This window comes from Centropristis striata, chromosome 18 (assembly GCF_030273125.1).
Source record: "Centropristis striata isolate RG_2023a ecotype Rhode Island chromosome 18, C.striata_1.0, whole genome shotgun sequence".
NCBI classification, from domain to species: Eukaryota; Metazoa; Chordata; class Actinopteri; order Perciformes; family Serranidae; genus Centropristis; species Centropristis striata.
Window position 1 is genome coordinate 29,176,737 of NC_081534.1, and position 16,439 is coordinate 29,193,175.

The 16,439-nt window shown below is 37.3% G+C and overlaps 1 protein-coding gene across 1 annotated transcript in view; it reads right to left on the reverse strand.

The window, feature by feature from the left end:
• msraa (methionine sulfoxide reductase Aa) overlaps positions 1-16,439 on the reverse strand; it is a 47,315-nt gene that overhangs the window by 13,753 nt on the left and 17,123 nt on the right. Inside the window, exons 2-5 of the mRNA XM_059356178.1 lie at positions 10,390-10,458; positions 9,626-9,745; positions 3,748-3,852; positions 2,526-2,632 (exon numbers count right to left, since the gene is read on the reverse strand). Coding sequence (XP_059212161.1) covers positions 2,526-2,632; positions 3,748-3,852; positions 9,626-9,745; positions 10,390-10,458 — 401 coding nt within the window. The remainder of the gene's footprint in view (positions 1-2,525; positions 2,633-3,747; positions 3,853-9,625; positions 9,746-10,389; positions 10,459-16,439) is intronic.

The window sequence follows — 16,439 nt, forward strand, 5'->3', positions numbered from 1 at the left end:
TGAATACACCGGCCACTTTATTAGGTACACCTGTTTAACTGATCGCTAAAGCGCCTAATGAGCCAATCACATGGCAGCAACTCAGCTCATTTAGGCCTGTAAACATGGTGAAGACGAGCTGCTGAAGCGTCAGAATGAGGAAGAAAGGTGATTTTAGTGAATCTGAGCGTGGCATGATTGTTGGTCTGAGTGTTTCACAAACTGCTGATTTAATAACCATCTCTAGGTTTTACAGAGAAAGTATCCAGTGAGCCTTGATGCTTGTTGATGCCAGAGGTCAGAGGTCAGAGGAGAACAAACTAGACCAGAGCCAAGGTCTGCAGAAGACCATCTCTGAACAAACAACACGTCCAACCTTGAAGCAGATGACGACCACGCTGCCACTTTATTAGGTACATCCTGATAGCTAAAATAAAGTCTCACTTTACTCCTTAGAACAGGGGTCTCAAACTCAAATTACCTGGAGGCCGCTGGAGGCAGTATCAAAATGACCAAAAAAGACACAAAATTACTAAAAAAAAAGACACAAAATGACAGAAAAAAATTTACTTTAAAAAGACACAAAATGACCAAAAAAGACACAAAATTACTAAAAAAAAGACACAAAATGACCAAAAAATGACACAAAATTACTAAAAAAAAAGATGAAAAAAAGACCAAAAAAGGCATAAAATTGACAAAAAAGGACTTAATTACAAAAAAGACACAAAATGACAAAAAAGACACAAAATGGAATTATTGGAAAAATACTGACTTAAATGGAATTTTATCAACACACAGTAAGAGCAATACAAGAAAGAAACACCAAAAAAATAACTACAATCAGTCAATTGTCTGGAAACTATAAACATCAAGTGCACAGTCAGCTGCCTGATGTGCTAAAAGGTTATAAATCCACTGAAATTTATCCTCAGTAGAGCAAAGAAATTCATGCTATTAATAAAGAAAAATAAATCTAGGGAGTAATTTGTGATCTCTTGTTTGCTCTGCTGAAGCTCATCCCTCTCTGGAGCATGAATCTGCTCTGCAAATATTATAATTTGGCGTTTCTTTTGCATATTTCCATCATCTTTTGTCCAAAGTCTTTTCCTTCCACATTGTGCTTTGCTGTCCTGCTCTCTGGTTTCTCAATGACTTCCTCTTCACGCAGCCCGATGTGACATAACACACTTCATCATAGTTTTTACTCAACGGAGGAGAGAGCAGAAAGCACACTTGCACACGTCAGCTCCTTGTCCGGTTTATGTTCACTAAACGAGCTTCATGGGTCCTCAAACGTCCCGCACATATAACAAGCTGCATGAAATTAATTTTACTAATTATCTTAACGTTAAGATGCGTTTGGGAAACAAGCTGCTGGTCTTTAAAGCCTTGGGAAATCAGTGCAAAGTTGCTCTAATATACTGTGAAACAGGGGTCTCAAACTCAAATTACCTGGAGGCCGCTGGAGGCAGTATCAAATGACCAAAAAAAGACACTAAATTACTAAAAAAAAGACACAAAATGAGAGAAAAAAAACAAAATTATTCAAAAAAAGACACAAAATGACCCAAAAAAGACACAAAATTACTAAAAAAGACACAAAATGACCAAAAAAAGACACAAAATATTTGAATATATGTTATATTAATATATGTTGTACAGTTCTATTTTTTAAGTTGTTTAAAGACAAAAAAAAAATTGGTATAGTTTTTTTTTAAGCTTTCTTTTGTTGCTGTTTTGAGACAAATAATATTTCTTATTTTTTTTTTTTTTTATTCATTTATTGTGATGCAGTTAAATAAAGGTTTCAGAAAAAGGGCACTTTTGGGGCAGAAATTATTAATACATTTTATGTATTTATTTATTTATTTTTTAGGTAATCTCTACGAGTTAAAATAAGTAAATACTATTCACCAGTAGTGTCTCCCCTTATAAGGTGCTATATGAATAAAGTTATTATAATTATGATTATAAATACAGTATTTGATGTGTTCAGAACTAACAGAGAGAATTTTAGGAGACAAATCCAGCATTTAGAGAGAAAAACGAGGCAGGAAACAGGAGAGGAAAAGAAAAGAGGGACTCTAATGGAGAGCAGACTACACTAGAGCAGAATAGAAAAGAATAGAATAGAGTAACCTCCTCCTCGTCAGTTTCCATGGCAACAAGCCCTGTTGGTGGGATAGAGGTGCAGAAGTCTCAGCAGGAGAGAGTTCAACAGAGGAGACGGCGTGTGTGTGTGTGTGTGTGTGTGTGTGTGTGTGTGTGTGTGTGTGTGTGTGTCTAAAGCATATGGATGCATGACAAATGTCGCATGCAAACACACACACACAAAGACGGAGATCATTTATATTTCAGCATTGGTCTGCTGACGCCACCAAAAAGCATCTGTGTGAGTGTTTAATGAGACAAAAGGCTGTGCAGCAGCAGAGGGGCATGCTGGGAAATGGAGTCCGAGGAGAGAGAGACAGATGGATTAAAGAGGCTGATTGGTGAATGGACGTGTGTGTGTGTGTGTGTGTGTGTGTGTGTGTGTGTGTTACCTTCTGGTATTGATCTTTGGAGGCCAGAGCTTCCTCCAGCTGCTGCTTTGTGTCCACATAGACAGCGGAGCGGTACGGGGTCCCCACATCGTTCCCCTGACGCATCCCTAAACACACACACACACACACACGTACACACACACACACACGCATACCAAGCACACACACACACATACGCCATGCATGCACGCACACACATCACACACACACACACACACACACACACACACACAAATACACGTATACACACACATCACACACACACACACATGCATACACACACACACACACACACACACATCACACACACACACTCACATGCATACACACACACACACACATCACACACAAACACATCACATACAACACACACATCACACACACACACACATACAAAACACAAACAAACGAACACACACGCATACACACACACATACACACACACACACACACACACACACAGAGAGGAACGTGACTGTGAGGTTTCAGCTGAGTGAGGACCTTCGTCTTTTCTCGGCTGAGGCAACAAAACATCATCTGAAAACAACAGCTGACAGCATTTTCCAAAAATAAAACTTGTCAGTCCTGACAGGACTGAGTGCTGTTTTTTAGTTTTTTATTCTGACTGAGAGCTGATCATTTCATCACGTCGTCCTTTCATCATTTCAATGTCAGCTTGTCATCCTTGTCAGCGGCGACGCCTGGCGAGCTCAGAGGTTTGAGCTTCTCCAGAGACGGAGAGTCACTCTGTCAATCCACAACTTTGGTCCGAAGTCAAACAGTGTTTGTTACGGACATTTACCGTCCACCAAAAGTAGGAATCCTAATGAAATATTTACAGTAATAACAGATCCTTTCATTTTGAAAGGACAAATTATAAATAATTAATTGAAGATTATGTCAGGCCAAACTTTAAATATATATACCTGAATAGAGACAGGAATAAATGTTCAGTCTTGTTCTTGTTAAGATAACAAGTGCAATGCAATAAGCATAAAGATGTGTTAAGATAGTGGTGATTTGTCTTGTTCCTGCTCAGGTTCATCAGATTGTCTGGTTAGGATCATAAAAAGAAACCAGACAGCAACTAAAGTTTCATCCATTCTGAGGAAACAAATGTGGCTAAAAGTATCAAACATGCCTATAGTTTTAAACCAGGTATCACATCATATTGTCTTATTGTTTGCCAGTAAAAACAAACTCTTTTTTCTGCTGGTGGTACCTTGAGTGGGGTTGTGGCTTTCCCAGAACACTTTGAGCAGGTCGGTGAAGCTGATCTTCTCCGGGTGGTAGACGACTCTCACCACCTCGCTGTGACCCGTCCGACCTGCAGATGGAAATAGAAGATAAAGAATCGTATGATTTGGGGCGTGGCTACCTTTGATTGACAGGTCACTGGCAAGGCCAGCCGTCATCAGGAGAGAAGCAGAGCAATGCGTATCCACGGCAAAGTGTCAATAAAGTTATATATAACGTTACATAGATATAAAAAAGGATGTTTAGCGGTTTGGTCTCATAACTTTGACCCTTTCACTGTATTTTCACTTAATGACAGTTTATTTGAACGTTTTTTTTTCAGTAAAATGTCTTGTTCAGTGTTTGGTTGGACTAACAGACACTCCAAGGAGTCGCTGCTCAGTTTTCTGAGGTCAGTAACGAACATTTTGTTTTTATTTTTTGCCAAAACTAACATCCCAGTTAATGCTCCAGTTAATGCTAACAGTAATTAGCAGCAGCTTCTCTCAGTCAGGTTGAGGTGTAGAGAGGCTGTAGTCAGTGATCAGATCCCTCTCCTCCTCCACAGTCCAAATATGGTCTGCTTCCTGTATCGGAAACAAGATGGCGACACGAGATGGCGACGAGTGTAACGCTGAATTCGATGCTTCCAACGGGCCACAAACCAACGGGTGACGTCACGTGACTACGTCCATTATTTATATCCAGTCTATGGTTTCAACAGTAAAATATAGAAAATGTACCTAAAGAATGTAGTGTTATGTACCTTGGGAATTTCAATCATTATGTCCTGGTCAAAGACAGATATTTAATAAAAATACTACTGGTCACATGTAAAAAAAAAACAATAACAAGAAGATGGTATAAGGTCGAGCCACCAGCTGGGAATGAAGGTTAGAAATCATTAGAAAAGGCCATAACATGGAGAGAATGACATATAGACTTAGAATGAAGGAAAATGTCTTTTTGACTAAATGGGAGAAGTGGACGCGATGGGACACAGTTGGGAATACTTGAAATGTATCTTTTATTTATATTCTTTTCTCTTAGATCTGTATACAGTGTAATTTAATGATGGACGCATGTAGCCATGACTGTTGTACTTTCTTTCTTTTTGTTGTTGTATCTGATTGTCTTAGCTGCTCCACCCATAGAATGTAATACATGGATCTATATGTATACTTTGATGTTTACATGTGGAGTTGAAAAATTTCAATCAAAATTTAAGTAAAAAAAATATATATATATACACTACCGGTCAAAAGTTTTAGAACACCCCAATTTTTCCATTTTTTATTGAAATTCAAGCAGTTCAAGTCAAATGAACAGCTTGAAAGGGTACAAAGGTAAGTGGTGAACTGCCAGAGGTAAATAAAAAAAGGTAAGCTTAACCAAAACTGGAAAATAATGTAGGCTACATTTCAGAATTATACAAGTAGGCCTTTTTCAGGGAACAAGAAATGGGTTAACAACTTAACTCTATGGAGTCTTGGGCTATTTTGTCCATTTTTGAATTATTTTCATGTCTTTGAAAGTCATTTTGTGTCTTTTTTTAGTCCTTTAGTCCAATATAAAATGTGATTTTGAATCTTTTTTTTTACTTTCAAAACACTATCATGCTCAATAAAGAATTTTAAATGTTGTAAATGTGCATTCATTTCAGAGTACACTGAGACATTAAACTGCATCGTTTTCAATTAAATTCTGGAAAAGTTGGTGTGTTCTAAAACTTTTGACCAGTAGTGTATATATATATATATAAAATGTCAGTGAGAAAGCAGTCTTTTTTGTCAGTTAGTTTTCTTCGTGATAACAGTGTTCTTATTGGCAGTGTCAATGTTTGGAAACAAATAATTGGTCTATTAAAGTACTATTAACTCTGCCGATGTCTGGCTACAAAGTGCTCTCAGTGATGTCATGGTGTGATTCAACTGAAAGCTCTGGAACAAGTGTCCAGCGTTTTGTCAACTTTCTTCTTCCAACTTTAAAAACTTGACGGTCGAGGCCACGATACTAAATCAAATCCGCAGCTAAAAAGCCGAAACACACGTATTGTCCTTGAAAAGCTGGTATGGGTCCGAAGCTGATTATAATGTCCAACCATAACAAACGATGTGCTGCAGACGGACAGACGGCAGCTGGTGTTGGTAATGAGTGTGACCTATTACTCTGAACCTCATCTTCCTCCTGTCTCTCACTCCACCTCCACTCTCATCCCTCTCTCTCTCTCTCTCTCTGTCTTATTACTTTTTTAATATCAGGAGTTATGGATTCCTACAGTAGATATTGGCGAACAGAGACAAAGCAGCGGTCGATATTAAATTAATGCCTCTGCAGGACAATCTCGCAGGAATAAATTCATCTCGGACAAGACGGGAAATAAAGTCATGGATGGAACCAGAGCGGAGAGAGAAGCTGCAGAGACATAATGTACATTTTACTGTAAAAATACATGAAACAAACACATGATGTGCTCCTATAATATGGTGCTATACTCTGTAGTACACTATTAATGTACACAAAGTTTCTCAAAATGACTCTATGTAAAAAAAAAAAGTAAAAATTATATATTGTGGTCTAGATCTGATTCGCAAAAATTACATTTCTTGTCAATTTCTGCTGTCTGGACTTCCTAAAAATCGATGTGGATTAGGGTTGCAAAGGGGTGGAAATTATATTATAGAAATGATCTCAAATCGGAAACTTTCCATGGGAATTTATGGGCATTAAGTGGAAATTGGGGGTAATTTAAACAAACTGTATCTTATCCAAACATAAATAAATACATTTTGTTTTATTTTTTATTATTATTAAATTCCCTGTTAAAGGCCAACCTTTAATCTGGATAAGGGTTGCAAATTTCCAGTAAATTTCCAAAAACTTTCCATTGGAAGTTAAACTGGGTAATTTTGGAAATATTTCAAATTGGACACTTTCCATGGGAGTTTATGGGAATTAACTGGAAATTGGGGGTAAATTTAAAAAACTGTATCATATCCAAACATCAATATAAACATTTTGTTTTGTTCAATTTTGTAAATTCCTGGTTTATTCCCATAAATTCCTGTTAATTCCCATGAATTCCCAGTTTAATCAAATTTATTCCCATAAATTCCCATTTATTCCCATAAATTCCAGTTAATTCCCATGGAAAGTTTCCAACTTTATTCTTTGGATACAGCTTCAAAAATTAGTAATTTTAAAAAAGTAATTTTATGGTTTTTTTTGTCATAAACAATATTAAATTAAGTATCTCAAGATTTTTGTATTGTATATATATATATTAATCATTATTTTACAATTTTTGAAACATTCCATGGACAAAAAAAACAATAAATTGAGGTAAACTTCATTGACTTTGAACCTGTTTGTTTTCTGAGAAAAAAAACACAAAGGTACAGATCAACTTTTGCAAGTTCAATATTTAAAAACAAAAGAGGCCCATGGTACTTAAATAAAGACTAGAGATTAGACTTTTGTATAATGATAATAAGTAAAATCACATATTCCTGTGACTGTAGAGGGAGAACTCTTTGAGACAAAAACGGCAAAAGAGAAAATGAAATCATGAAGTACGTGGGAGTGTTTTTAAACCCGGCAAATACAGGTTGATCTTTTTTTCTTTTGAACGTGCAAATTTAATTAACCTAAACTGATCTGAGAGTAAATATTGAACCAACAGTGAGTATTTCCTGTCTCTCCTGGAGATGGAAAGGTGTGAGGCACACTTCATTTGAGCTTCATGGAGCTTTGCCAAGATAAAAAACACACATCCAGCAGTTTTAAACCAGTTGTTGCTGCAAATTTTCTGTTATAGTAGCAGTTAGATCAGATCTATTAAAGTGAAAAGACCTGATTTTCATCTGCAGGATAGTTTAGGAGAAAGTCTGACCAATATATACAATTTAAGTGATATAGAAAGGTAGAATTTGGATGAAAAACAAAATGTGTAGGGTTTATATTCTAAAATATATGCAGTTTACAGATTTATCTCTATATAAAGTGCCGACCCACAGACTTATTAACAATAAGGGCCTTTGGAAAGTGTGATGTGTGTGCAGAACACACTCAACCATGACTCCAGACCCGGCCGACAAATTGACCTGTGAGTTTTTGTGAAAACACCTGAAATAAATCACACACTCACCCTGAGCTCTCAAGCATTTCTAATGTATTCATCTTGTGTTATTTTAAGCAGATTTATCCAAATCGGCATGCAGGAGAAAAATGCAAGAGCCACTGGATTCATCCTGGATGTAACAGGTACGCGATTTAGGACTGAAACTCAGTATTTTTATTATCAATATCTCTAAAATATTTTTTTATTAAACCATTAATCAGACAGTCTATAAATGTCTATAAATGCCAGTCATGATGGTTATGAGACACCCTTTAAAATCCCAAACTTGTGACCTAGTTTCATGTTGAAACATGATGTAGTGTGAGATATATGAGTCTGTATTATATTATTATCTCCCTATCATACCTCTGGTCAGTTGGCTGTCAGATCCCCTCAGTTTCTATTCACTTACATGCACTTCAGTTATTAGTTTTCTCTCCTCATGCAGATGTATTGCAAGAAAAAATAATAATAATGTTTTAGGAGGTCAGTAGAGTTGATGCATGAGCTGCTGTACCCTCTTAATATATATATATATATATATATATATATATATATATATATATATATATATATATATATACTATGTTTACTTGAAATTAAGGTTGCATTCTCGTTAATTCAAATAAATTCCTGTTAATTCCAATAAATTCCGTTAACTCTCATAAATTCCCGTTAATTCAAATAAATTCCTGTTAATTCCAATAAATTTCTGTTGATTCCAATAAATTCCTGTAAATTCTAATAAATTCAGTTAATTCCAATAAATTCCTGTTTATTCCAATAAATTCCTGTTAATTCTCATAAATTCCTGTTAATTCTCATAAATTCCTGTTAATTCCAATAAATTCCTGTTAATTCTCATAAATTCCTGTTAATTCCAATAAATTCCTGTTAATTCTCATAAATTCCGTTAATTCTCATAAATTCAGTTAATTCTCATAAATTCCTGTTAATTCCAATAAATTCCTGTTGATTCTCATAAATTCCGTTAATTCTCATAAATTCCCGTTAATTCCCATGGAAAATTTCCAGCTTTTAAAATTCCAGGAATTTTGCAAGCGTTATCTGGATACAATCTGGATATTTTAAGTTTCAACACAGCCTCATGCACTCATATCATTTGGACACTCAAATAATAATATTGCGGTGGAGAGTTGGTTATTTGGGGCACAGCCTTTGTTTCTTCAGACATTAATATTCTGCCTCCTGCGGTTGATTTCAGTTAAACATCCTGTTGCTCTTTTATTGTAAATGTATTTTCTTGCTGTATACGTGTGCACCGTCATTCATAACGAGGACATGAAATCTAAACTACTAATCTTTTTCAGATGTGACAGTTTGACAGTTATGAGTTTATGTCTCCAGACTAATAAAACAAAGTTAGAAGGAAACAGAGACAGGTGGTGATGCAGGTCTGATGACGGATTCACTCTGTACTGGAATCACTGGGCGGTCTGGACATGCATCACACAGAACACACACACACACACACACACACACACACACAAACACAAACACACACACACACACACACACACACACACACATAAACTCAGTCTGCTCTCAGTGGTCAGGCTTCAATAGCAGCCTCGTCCATGCCCCAGTATAATAGGGCCTGAGGGAAATGATTCACTCTTCTGTTTATGTGTGTGTCTTGTTTTCCACAGTCTATTGGCTCTCAGTAGAGACACACTGCCCACTACACTAAGTGTGTGTGTGTGTGTTGTTGTGCAGAAGCTACCTGTGCAGACTTCATTGTAGCTGGGGTTAGGGGTGTATCCTCCTGCGTAGCCCACTTGAGTGGAATAAACCCCTTTTTGTCTCCAAAACTTCCTCTCTGCTCCCCAGAAACAGCCCATCCCTACGAGGAGAGAAAACTTTGATCAAACAAACATCCAGACTCAATCCTGACTGAAATTTACACATTTCTCACTAGATTTTTCAGACCATACTTGGCATTTGAGCACAAACAGCTAGATGTTTTTTTAAATCTGACTGTTGAAATGCATGTTACAGTGATTGTGTACGCTATAATGATGCCAAATAGTTGCCAGACTATTAATTGTAGCTCTGTGCTGTAAATCATACAAATTAATTAACACTAAACCCAAGTACATTCAGTGCACAGCGTTTTATTCAAGCTGCAAAACATTGCAATGTTATTCTGTTTTTATCATGTAAATCTAAATAACTGTATACCTTCAATCTCTGCTACACCAGGGGTCTCAAACTCAAATTACCTGGGGGCCGCTGCAGGCAGTATCAAAATGACCAAAAAAAGACACAAAATGACTGAAAAAACACAAAATTACAAAAAAAAAATATTTAAAAAATAACACAACATGACCTGAAAAAGACAAAATGGCCAAAAAAAAGACAGAAAAAAACTAAATTACTTAAAAAAGAAACAAAATGACCAAAAAAAGACAGAATTTCTAAAACAAGACACACATATTTTTTAAAAGACACAAAATTATATAAATATATTTATTAAAATACACTCACCAAACACCGCCATCTCTGTCCCCTCGGGAAAAGGTGGAACTGTCCTGTTACCATTCACGTCATGTTTAGCTGCAAGAGAGACAGAAACAGAGACAGAAGGGTTATGAGCAATAACTTAAGTATAATACTTGAGTATATGTACTCAAATACATACTGCTACTGGAATTAAACAGGAAGGCAGCAAGCTAAAATGTGAATGATACTAATATTGGAGAACTGACAACCAGTCTTTAGGGTCAGTTTTAAAATTGTTTAAACTGCACAAATGTTCACTTTTCCCACCAGAATTGTTATTTTCTCAGTGAAGAAGCTTCTGAAACTGTATTAAAGCTGCTCAGGATCTCATTTCTCTCTTTATATTCTGTTAAAATCCGATTGCAGACCATAAAATCCTCCCACAAACCGCTGTGAAGGGATTTTCAAACCGCTCGACATATGTACAATATATAATTTAAGAGAAAAAATTAGTTTTTCATAAGACTCCACCACCAAAAAAAACAAAAATACAGTACTGAAATCACCTCACACACACACACACACACACACACACACACACACACAGTGACCCACTTAAACAGCAGCGCTGCATAACTTCGTAGCAGCTGCATTCACTCCAATCAGCACAGAGCCAGAGGTGCACCAGGACCCATTTGAGGCCACCCAGCCACCTGGCTGAGCTAACACGCATTAGCATTAGCATGCCGGAGGCTGTGTGTGTGTTTGTGCATGTGTGTGTGTGTGTGTACAGATGGCTTGCTGTACAATGCTGTGGGGGAGGGAGGTGGATTAAAATAAATGGGATGGGGTAGAATGAGAATGAACCCAACATCTGGATCCCTCCCCCTCCTCTTACGCCCTCCCCCGACTCCACACACACACACACACACACACACACACTATTCATGCATGGAAGCATAATTGTTGTGTGGGGCAGCATGCCTATAGACAAAAGCAGCCAGATGGATACTGCCAACCAATCAGCAGCTCTCCACACACACACACACACACACACACACACACACACACACACACACACACACACACACACACACACACACTCAAAGGCATGATTTGTGAGGCAGACTTCTTGTCAATCACTATAGATTCTGCATTCTCTATTTACTGATCATTGGAACACACACACACACACAGAAACACACACACACACACACACACACATACACTGATCATCTGATTTCGTCCCTGTTTGTCTGATTACTCCAGCAGCCTTTCATCCTGTCCTCAGAGTCGGCACGTGTCAGTTTGAGCGACTGTCTGACGGACTGACAGAAATCTTCAGAGACAAATTCTCATCTTCCTCTTTTATTCTGAGGGAGGACGGTTTCACAGCGCTGCAGACATTTTTTTTCCCATCGTGATGCCTGCAGTCCCTTTACAGTCCCTGCTGAAAATTTAGCTCCCCAGCATACAGTACTCCTGTTGCTGGTATTGCCAGGGTGTGCATGATTATTATTGCAGAATGCAGAAGTGCCTTAAACCTGCATTCTTTCTAATGGCCAGCAGAGGGCGACTCCACTGGCACAAGAAAAAGACACGTTGTCTCACTTGATTTATTACCTCAATAAACATTCTCATAATGAGTTTTTGGTCTCAATTGGTAGTTTCAAGTCTTCTTTAACCCATTTAAGCCGGGAAAGCATTACCGCATTTCTACCATTAAAACCGGGGGCGATGTTGCGTTATTCTACCATTTAAGCCGGGAAAGCGGATACGTCATTTTGCAGTATTTGTAGTTTTTTTACACATATTTTCTGTGTCTTGGCCAATGAAATGCATCAGAATACATGTGGGAGTGTCGCAATGCAACATGGGACTTTTCCAGAACTTTGTAATCATCACCAAAAAAAGACACAAAATGACCAAAAGACACAGAAAGACACAAAATGACTAAAAAAATGACAAAAATGACAAAAAAAGACACAAAATGAAAAAAAAGACACAAAATGACAAAAAAAGACACAAAATGACTAAAAAACGACACAAAAAACACAAAATGACACAAAATGAGAATCTATTATTTAGTAGGAAGCGTTGCCACTTCTGTTGAATTTCCAGAAAAACTTCAGGTTTTATGGGGTTATTTTAAAATCCCCCAGAGGTTTTACAGGCATTTTCTACAGGCGTTTTAGGCCTAAATGGGTTAAAACAGCATGATGTTCATTTTGTAAAAAATGGTCTCATTTAGAGTTAAAAAGATGATAAAGCAGGTTATGTTTTAAGGCGTGGCTACCTTGTTATTGACAGGTAACGACCATGTGTGTTTTTAGCTCACATTTGAACATTTAGGTTGCCTAAAAATGTCTTGTTAGTGTCTGATTGGACTGAAAGAGGAGGAGTTGCTCCTCTCTAACCAATCTTGTTGGAGCCACTGTTAGCTGTTAGCTGATTGCACAGCATCCTTCAGGCTTCAAGATTGTTCTGCACATGTGCAAGGTGCAGAAAACGAAGATGTGGACAGCCAAAAGATGTTTCATACAGTTAGACTATATACATTCTGCTTCACAAGAGAAAAAAGTAAAAAAAAAAAAAAATGAAAATATATACATACAATTTAAAAAAAGTATAAATACACAGTTAAATAATAATAATAATAATAATGACAATATTTAAAAAAAATACAATAATTAAATATTAAATAAGTATTGCTTAATTATGCTGTAGATATGTATATTTAGGTTATATCTGATTGACACTAATGGTTTGTGAGTTGCTATTATTAAACTATTTTTTTTAATGATGGAGACATAATATTTATTTATGTTGATTTTTGTAATGTTTTTTATGTTTATTTTTTATTGACAGTTTGCTGTTTATTTTATTTACTATTTTTTGTTTGCTTTTTACTTATTTGTTACATTAAAAAATATTTTTTTATAGATTTTTCAGACATGATTATGAGATTTTTTTTAATAATAAACCTGTGAGAAATTGACCATATAATGCGATTCTTATCAAATATGAAAGAAAGAATTTATCTGAATTGTTTTTCTTGATTGGTTGACCATAACATCATTCATCATCATAATATGCGCCTTTATAAACACACCAACGTGACCTTTTTCATGTTATCTGGTATGTGCTGAGTAGGAACAATTTAACAACTCGAACATCTCCGTGATTTCAAAATGAGATTTTAAGATCCTGAGTCTTAATATTGGTACAGATAATCTTCCTCCTTCCTCCTCCTCTCCCATTATCTTCTGTGTGCGTTAGTAATGGCTGCCTTCAGGGACCAGCGAAGGCATGTTCATTACCACTACACACACACACACACACACACACACACAAAGACACACCCACCCACACTTAGAAATAAACAATTTAAATGTAAATGTCAGTGAGGAAAGACAATAAGTCCAGACAGAATACTAATGAGTCTAACAGCTCCGTGAGTGTGTGTGTGTGTGTGTGTGTGTGTGTGTGTGTGTGTGTGTGTGTGTACATGTGTGCATAGAAAGCATGATTAAAAATAAAACAAAAGCCTGGAAGCAGAAGATGCAGATCTGCTTTCCGTCCCGTTTCTTACTGTACAAAACACATTGATATGCTCTGAAACATGCACACTTTTCTTAGATAATAACTGTTAGTATCACACACACACACACACACACACACACACCTGTACAGTTATTTCTGGAAAGATCAGAATAATCATTTGCACAGTTATTCTCACATAATTCCCAAAAAACAACATAAACTGACTCTTTAGCTTTCCTGCTTTCCAGCACAAGACTTGCATGTTTCGTTTTGGTTCTGCATAAATATTAAATTATGTCAAAGTTCCCACAGAACCAATGCAACAAGAGTGTTCAATTTTTGATTTCTGTTCCTGCACGGGCAAATCAACCACATGCTGCTTTTCCAACTGTTTTACTGCCACTAATTTCACAATTCATGTGCAGGATTTGTGGGTTTGACTTCTGCAGAAAACTACTGACCAGGGTCCTCATGGATCAACGCTGCTTACGCACAGAAACATTGCGTACGCCTTTTCTCCTGCATACGCCACGTGTAAAAAAAAAGAAAGTGAATTTGCCGTGAGAATGTGCGGATCGATGTGCAATTTTTGGAGGTGCCGTGAGAATGTGTGGTGGCACCGCAAACTTTTGTTTGGCAGAAACTCCTGTCTTTTATGCTCTATTTAAAACGTGTTTCATATCTAAACTCAAACTACACACAACTGGCTTTGTGTTTACAGTTCAAAGCTCTCTGACAATTAAGGAAAATGCCGTTTCCCACTGTCAATGAACCTTCTGCCATAGTGCGGCTCTCTGATCCAGCTGCGTTAACAGCCACAGTGACACCTTGTTGCTGATTAGAGATAGACCGATATATCGGCCGGTCGATATATATCATTGCGTTTTTTACTTGAATCAGCATTGGCCAATACGTGCATGCGTTCAATCAATTATCCCATTTCACTGAGCCAACACCAGGCAAGGCTCGGTGCAACATCTGCCATTCTCTGGTGAGCTGCTGCTGATACCGGAAAAAAGAAAAACACATCAAATATGTGGATCATCTGAGGCGCCACCACCTCCAGGCCTAGAACAACATACACATTGTTTGCTATCCAACTGTTAATATGCTTTGTTTGTTTTGTTAATAAATGTTTCTTTTTTTGTTTAAATTGAGACTTGTGTAACATTTGTTATCATTGTGTCATTTTTATCATGTAAATGGAGGGAGAAAAGGCAATATCGACTTCAAGAATTGGCCCAAAAAAATCAGCAGCACATATCGGAAATCGGTTAAGATGATGTCAAAATAATCGGTATCGGCCTTAAAAAACCCGTATTGGTCAACCACTACTGCTGATCCCAGACCTGAGGCACCAAAAACCACATTTTCCTGCCTCCACCTCGGAGATCACCACGTCCACCTCACACACAGTGGCAGCACGGTGATTTTAGTGATTTTTAGCCACCTGTCAATCAAAGGTAGCCACGCCCCAAATCATACAATTCTTTATCTTCTATTTTCTTCTAAATGGGGCCAATTATTAGAACTACTAACATGAAATTGTCTTGAAGAAGATTTTTTTACTAGTGATTGAGACCATAGTGTGGTTCCAAAAACATTTCTGAGGTAATAAATCAAGGGAGAAGTTTTCTCATTTTGCACTGAAATGAATGGGCAGATTTTTTTTGCAGCCACACTTAGTGCCCCCTGCTGGAATTTGAAATTTTCGGTAGAATGCAGCTTAAGGCACTTCCTGGTTTGCCTCCTTGCTCAGACACAGAGGTTACTGCCTGCAACGCACTCTTTGCTACATGAGGCCCCTGGTGCTGCACAGACAGCGCTACTTCACAGTATTGAATGAAACGGTCATATATGTCGTTTTAAAAGTTATTGGCCAAAGACCCATTCAGCCGTTTAGGCAGGAATAAGGAACACTTTGGCAGAAACATTTAGAGCTGGAACCAGGAGATGATTAGAAGTTCAAACATCAACATTACCGAAGCCTTTTAAAGTTGTTAGTAAAATTCATCTCTTTTCTCTCCCTTTCTATCGTACTTTGACCAGAGCAGCAGCGAGTGAATAAAGTGTCCTAAAAATAACCACACACGGCGGAGTCGGGGGATAAATTATTTCCCGAACGCAAGAAAGAAAGAGATAGAAAATGAATACCTTTTTCAAAAACATTCATTAATATTCTACAGTTATCTTCTCCCACACACACACACACACACACACACACACACATTCTGTATATACGGAGGCATTTTTCTGGAAAGTAATTATTCCACGCTGCACTTCTTTGAAATGCCTGTTCTCGTGGTCGCCTTTATCTCACTGAAAATGATAACAACGCTTCTTGTTGATTAATTGAATTCATATTCTAGTGTGAGGTTGAATACAAACAGAGCGTCTGTGTGTGTGTGTGTGTGTGCGTGTGTGTGTGTGTGTGTGTGTGTGGGAGTCAAGAATATGAGTTTCTTGTATTTCCACAGCGTTGCTTAACCTTGAATTAGCACAAAAACATTGAGAACGTGCATCTAAAGGTGCACAAAACATCTAGTCTCTCT